The sequence below is a fragment of the Miscanthus floridulus genome, chromosome 11 (genome assembly GCF_019320115.1).
Source record: "Miscanthus floridulus cultivar M001 chromosome 11, ASM1932011v1, whole genome shotgun sequence".
In the NCBI taxonomy this organism is placed as follows: domain Eukaryota; kingdom Viridiplantae; phylum Streptophyta; class Magnoliopsida; order Poales; family Poaceae; genus Miscanthus; species Miscanthus floridulus.
Genome location: NC_089590.1, coordinates 99583865 through 99590798, shown reverse-complemented (window position 1 = coordinate 99590798; position 6934 = coordinate 99583865). Strand labels below are relative to the sequence as shown.

The window sequence follows — 6934 nt, the reverse complement described above, 5'->3', positions numbered from 1 at the left end:
GCCGCCGCCGCTTCATCCTTGCTCGTCAGGAGTTGCAGCCACATGTAGCGACTGCAATCATCCACGAGCAGGAGGAAGTACCGCCGACCACCGCATGTAGCAGGCGTGATCGGCCCGTAGAGGTTGCCGTGGATGAGCTCGAGTGCGTCCTTCGCATGATACTTGGCTGCCTTCGGAAAAGGTAGCCTCCTCTGCTTCCCGGCCAGGCAGCTATCACATAGCTCACCTCCGTGCTTGATATGGGGTAGTCCTCGAACCATCTTCTCCAGCTGACCAAGCGCGTCGAAGCTGAGATGTCCGAACTGGGCATGCCACATCCACGGTTCCTCGGAGTGCCTTGCCGCCAGGCACACCGGCTACTCTACCTTCAGGTCGAGCAGGTACAACCGGTTCAGGGACCTCTTCACCTTGGCAAGAAGTCGATGCTCCCGATCCCTGATCCAAAGGACGCCGTCCTTGATCAGTACTTCGCTACCGCGCTCATCCAGCTGACCAATGCTGATGATGCTGGAACGTAGCTACGGGATGTAGTATACATCCGTTAGCGCGTGGTGCTCCCCGTTCTAGCATTTGAAGATGATGGTCCCACGCCCTTGGATAGCCACCCATGAGCCGTCACTAAACTTCACCGTACTGGTAACATCACCGTCAAGCTCGGAGAAGGATTCCTTGAAGCTCGTCATGTGGTTGCTGGCACCAGAGTTCAGATACCACCGTTGCTCCTGGTCGACGCCCACACGCCTAAGGTGAACTTGGGCGTGCGGTTCGTAGTGGTTGACGGTCTTCAGGGCCCTCCTAGGTCCTTTCACCGTCGTCGCCTCTTCCTTCTCCACGGCCTCAACGTCGTGTAGTGCATAGAATATCGCCATCAGGATAGTGGCCTCATCCTCATCATCGGCTTGCGCTAGATGAGCCTGAGCCTTCTTGCCCTGCTTGCGATTTGGGCACTCCCGTGCCCAATGGCCTATTTTCCCGCAACGCCGACAGGCGTAGGAGTCGACCTACTTCTTCTCTGAAGAAGCCCTGCCGTGGTGCTTGCCCTTGCCAACGTGACTAGAGGAGACTGCCTTCCCGGAGTTCCTCCGAGCAGCCCACCCCTTTTCCGTCAGCAGGAGTTTTCCACTGTCCTTCATTGTTGTTGCCTGCTCTAGGCGCTCGTCCACCGCCCACAGACGGCCTGTCATATCCTCAATGGTGAGGGTGGTCAAATCCAGCATCATCTCTATGGAGAGAGCGATCTGGATGTACTTTGCTAGCACAGAGTGGAGGTACTTGGAGACCACCTTCTCTTTGTCGATGGTGACGCCATGGCTCTTTAGTTTGCTGATGAGCGTCTGCAGGCGGAGGGAGAAGTCCTCCACCGTTTCGCCAACCTTAAACTTGAGGATAACATACTCCTGCTTCAGAAGTTGGGTCGTCGCCTTCTTTGCGTGGTCGGAACCGACGCGTATTGCCGTAATAGTCTCCCACATCTCCTTAGCCGAACTCTTCGTCCCTAATGGCTCCCTGTACTCTATCAGTACAGCAGCGAGGATAGCCTCCAACGCTGATATGTCATCCTCCTTATTGTCGGTGCCCTTGTCAACAGCATTCTAGAGCCGTCGGGCTCTAAGCTTGACCTTCATGGTCACCGACCACTCTCTATAGTTGGTGCGAGTCAACGTCGGCCAACTGGTGCCGCTGACCTCCCGCACCGTACAAACAACGACCTTCCCTCGTGGCTGGGCAGACACAGCAGTGCCACTGCTGTTGCCCAGCTCCGAACTGCCCATCATCGCCAGCGGTTAGTCTGGCGACGGCGCTTGTACGACTCTGATACCACTTGTTGGCCCATAGGATCACTGGCTCAGGCGAGTCAACCACTCCGCCGATCTTACCGAGCACTCGCTAGTGTTGTCGAGCACCCACTAGCTGTGCCGACCATGAATGAGCGTTGTTCGTCCTCACACACTATGGCTAGAGCTAAAAGAAGAAGGGAGAATAGAGCATGTATGCACAATACAAGACACCAGCGTTGGCTGAAGCCCTGTCTGTGAGATGGCAAATCTGAACTCTCTTTACTGAGTTGCTGTGGTAGTCTATTTATATAACTCTATCTATCTAGTCCTAGTACAGCCCATGTGCTGTAACAGTAACTAGATAACATACAGGGCTGACTCTGCGCCGGCCACTGCATGGCTATAGTGCTATAGGTGAGCCGTGCGGCGCCTGCACCTATAGCGGCTACAGTATCACAGCAGGGGACCTTTTCGATGTCGCCTTCACTTGCTATGTTCACGTGAGGTAATAGTAGATTAGCTAACAATGGTTGCCTCCACCACCTCAGCCGTATCCGCCGAAGTTCTTCCTCCCACCTCCTTGATTCATCTTCACACAGATCGTGAGTGCGAGGTTGACCCGCACAGCAGATGCAAACAATTTGATCGGCTCTTTCCATAGGTGACCAATGAATCTGGCTAGATTGGAACGGGGGGAAGGATTTAGATGAGCAGTAGCGGGATCCAATTTAAGGTTTAGGAAAAAGAAAAAGTCTACTTAACCCCCTCACCTTTCATACTTGGTCTACTTCATCCCCCAACTATAAAATCGTCTGTTTTACCTCCTGAACTTTCTAAAACCGTCTATTTTATCCCCTGGACGGTTTTCAGCGGCGGTTTTGCTACAGTAACAGCGGTTCTGCTATAGCAACGTGGGTTTGCTACAGTGCCGGTGGTTTTGAATTTTCTTTTTTTTTTATTTATTTTCGGTGAATTTTTGAAAAATCATAGTAAATCATAGAAAAATCATAAAATGAAAAATCTAAATTTATTGGACTCCACATAAGTAGATCTACACAGTGAATATATAATACGGTATGCTTTAGTATAATTTTTTTTGTAGCTTTAGATTAATTGGAAAATCCAATTTTGTCTGTAATTAATTAGAATTTATCTATAAATAAGTTATACATAGTCCAATGAGTACGAAATTTTTACTATAGTTCAAGCATACAATAATTAGCGTATCATAAAAATTTTACCATAATTGGACCATAGAAGCTGCAGCTATGAATTATTTCAATTAATTACAGACAAAATTAGATTTTCCAATTAATCTAAGGCTACAGTAAAAATTTTGTATTAAAGCATACCGTATTATATATTCACTATGTAGATCTACTCATGTGGAGTCCAACAAAATTAGATTTTTTATTTTATGATTTTTCTATAATTTACTGTAATTTTTCAAAGATTCACCGAAAGTAAAAAAGAAAATTCAAACCGTCATCACTGTAGCAGCCAACGTTACTGTAGCAGCCCCGTGGTTGCTGTAGCAGACCGCTGTCAAAAACCCACAAAATAGACGGTTTTGAAAAATTCAGAAGGTAAAACAGATGGTTTTATAGTTGAAGGGTAAAATAGATCATATATATAAAAGATGGAGGGGTTAAGTAGACTTTTTGCTTTGGGAAAACCCCCAGTCTGGATGTGGTGGGTCGCCTGATTGCGGGATGGGATGGCAATATCACCCGGGCGGTGACTAGAACCACCATCGTCTCTGACCTTCGGCTCATGCGTGTCTCAGCAGCTGGTGCCCGCCCTAGGATTCCTGGGACTATCAGCACCTTGGGGGGTAACCTAAACCATGGTCTCTGACTTGTAGGCCCTTTCTTCTCGATTTTGATTGAGTTCCTCTGTTCTTCTCCCGCCGTCGAAGGCAGCTTCTCTGGTCCGCCATTGGAGGCCCAATGAAGCTTGATTGGGATTGCTTTCAACTTCACTCTTCCCTATCAATGGAATCGAAAGGAATGGATCCTTTCTCCGATCTCCGAGAGAACCTCTTCGATGCTGCATCGATCGGGAAACTGACACCCTTAGCCTTGTCACGGTGCCGCGAACTCTCCGCGATTGTTGGGAATTCCGCCGTGAAATTCGAGGACACCACATTGAAAGACCCCGATCCTACTCGCATCCCAACGTCGAGGGGACTTCCCGCCCGGATCGGTCTCCGAACTCGAACCGGAAGTCGTCGGCAGGGGATGGGCAGGGGGGGGAGGGTTCCGATGATGATGACGGCGCTACAAACTGTGCGGCAGGCGGAACCGAGGTTGCGGGGGCCTCCGATGACAGCTGAACAATCACCTTCTCCGCCCGCTCCCCTATCCTCAACGAGTGGGATTCCCGCCATGCATCCCGCAGTCGAAGGAGATCCTCGCGATGACAGATCAACTCCGCCGACGAGTCGGAGTCCTGGGCCGAGGGGGACAACGCGCCTGATGAGTGATGATGCTCGATGCATCTCCCGAGTGCGTGGAGATGTCAAAACCTGAGGAATTGGTCCTGATCGCTAGTGAATGCAGCTAGCAAAGAGGATGTGGATCCTGAAATCGGCAGCATGCTGCTAACTGCGAGTGTCTTACTGTCATATGAATTTCCAGACGGTGCTGTGCTTCTTGGGTTCGCTGACGAAACATGTTAGACATCTCTCACATTCCCATTGCTTGCAATAATTTGAATTCACAAGAAGTTCAGATCCTACAACTATTCTGAATTTCATTATGCAGCTCTGCGTTTGCACAGTTCAGGAAAAAACTTCAGATCCTACAAATATCTGTGCTGAAACATTTGGACTTGTAACTGGAGCATGTATACCTGAACATGGAAGCCTGAAATTACATACCGCGCGTACTGCCTGGCCTTAGGGGAGAAAATGGGAATTTTGCCCTTACGGGGAGTGGGCTTCGCTAGAATGTCGTTTGTAGGCTTCGTCAGAATGCCCTTATGAAATGTGTGTTTCACGCTATTTTGTCATTTCGTGTTTTTTTCAACTTTGTAAATTTCTGACCCCATCTTTTTGAGCAGGCATGACCGTTTTACCCCTGTGTCCTTCTACCTTATCCTCTTGCTCTGCTTCTCACGGCACGACAATTTCTCCTTTCTCTCCCGTTCTCTCTCCGTCTCGACCGGTGTTTGGGCGGGAGCCCGACGCCGGCCGCCGCCGCCCGTCCGCGCCAGGCCGCCGTCGACAGGCCGCGCGTCACCAGGCGTCCTTGCCCCGACCGTCTGCGCCACGCCGTGGTCGCCGCCCCGACGCTTCTGCACCAGGCCACGGCCGCCGCCCCACCGCGTCCAGGCAATGATTTTTGTGGAATAGGTTCGTGCTAGGTTGAATTGTATCTGTGCAAAGTTTGAGAGCGGATCATGGAGGTTTGGGAAGGATTTGGTTAAATTTCTTGGAGCCGCCCTTTTCTGTTTGTTCCGCTCAGCTTCCTGTTCGTGCGTTTCTGATTGGGGACAGTAGCCACCAGTGTGAAGTGGAACGGCGCAGTGCAATCCCTGCCCTTCTATAAAAGCATTTTGGCGAAGCCCACCAACTTGAGGGTATTCTAGCGAAGCCCACTTTCCGTATGGACAAAATTCCCATTTTCTCACCCTTAGGGTGGCTGAGCCCTTTGTCGTATGGCTTGCACATAAACTGTCACGGGTCCGGCTGCGTGTGCTGGTATACGTTTGGATTTTGCACTGGGTCTGGGTGCTGCTGCTTTCAGTTTCAGGTCATGGACAAGTACCGGAGAAGGCAGAAACACCCAAAATAATTTGACAAGGCACGGATTTTTTTTAAAAAAAATGGTGAATTGTCATAGACCTATACTTCCAAGATAAAAGTCCTCGTCTCCTCTTCTTATATAATCAAAAACATGCTAAGATGAAAGTCTTCGAAAGAAATATCTCCTGACAAAGATCTCCAATGGCAATGAGTACGTACGTATGTGATCTGGTAGCAGATGCCCAGTTTCATTCATTCAGTTCGTTCCAAAAAAAAAAAAGTTTCATTCATCCAGTAGTAACAAGTAACAACAACATGCCACTGCATATAGGATTGCATGAAAGAAGTTACTACAAGTCACTGCATCAGAGCATCGGCGTCCTTGTTGCGCAGCACAAATAGACATACGGGAATAGGTGGTTTTCTGAGCCAGAAGCCGGAGCACTCAGGCTGGAAAATTCGTCTCCAGAGCTTGCTTACCCCAGCGCGCCGTCGCCGACGTCGTCGTCATCGTGCGCGTCGTCGCCGCCGGCAGTGTCCGCGTTGACGACGTCGACGAGGAAGTCGAAGAGGTCGGTGTTGTGCACGGCCGTGGCGACGTCCTCCCTGTGCACGGTGCGGCGCTTGCCCTCGAGCGTGGCGGCCCAGGCGCGGCGGGTGAGCTCGGCGACGAAGAGCTCGCACGCCTTGGAGAACACCACGGGCGCCTCGCCGGAGATCATCCTGGCGCCGCCGTCCGCGGTCTCCCCCGCGGAGCGCTTCATGATCTTCTTGATGCGCGCCAGCGGCAGCGCGTGCGGCCCCGTCCGCGCCGACACCCCGCCGCAGAAGATCCCCGAGTACGGCCTTGCCTGCCTCATGGCTAGCTAGCTAGCTAGCTGTGCCACTGCCCGCCGCCGTACGTCGATCGCCGGTGCAACGATCTATCACAGCTTACTAACTACCGATCACAGCTTGTGTGTTAGAGTAAGCTTCACCGAGATTGGATGAATTGAAGGAGGGGGTGCGTCTTATATACACGCATGTGATGTTTGACCCTGCGAGGGCGCCGGGCCAGGTACGGTGAGGTAGATGAGCGCGTGGCGTGGTGCGTCGCATCTCCCAGTTCGCTGCCCAAGGCCGGCAATGGAGGTGGTGGTGGCGGCCGGCCGATTGGACAAGGACCGGCGCCAGACGGGAATAAACAAACGGAAGAGATGGCTGCTGCGATGGTGTACGTACGTTGGGGAGTAGAAAATAATTGGTCTACTAGAACTCTAGACGTAGCTTTCGCCTCTTGTTTGGACTGTCTCCAACAAAAATTCAAAATAAATAGCGAGAGATCTAAAATTAGTCTTCAACGGAGTATCTATATGGGACACCTATTTTGGGCTGCCGGAGAGACGCAACCTAAATATGGATATCCTCT

General features: G+C 51.0%; 1 protein-coding gene across 1 annotated transcript; it reads right to left on the bottom strand.

Moving 5' to 3' along the window:
• Positions 1-5805: 5805 nt before the first annotated feature.
• LOC136494476 (nuclear transcription factor Y subunit C-2-like) lies at positions 5806-6565 on the bottom strand. Its single transcript, XM_066490635.1, has 2 exons — positions 6545-6565; positions 5806-6466 (listed from the first exon to the last, which is right to left on the bottom strand). Exon 2 carries the CDS (start codon positions 6384-6386, stop codon positions 6003-6005), a length of 384 nt encoding a protein of 127 aa, XP_066346732.1. The 5' UTR covers positions 6387-6466; positions 6545-6565; the 3' UTR covers positions 5806-6002.
• Positions 6566-6934: the final 369 nt, after the last annotated feature.

Excerpts from the sequence above, each read along its gene's own strand:
- LOC136494476 (XM_066490635.1), bottom strand. The coding sequence starts at position 6,386 with ATGAGGCAGGCAAGGCCGTACTCGGGGATCTTCTGCGGCGGGGTGTCG.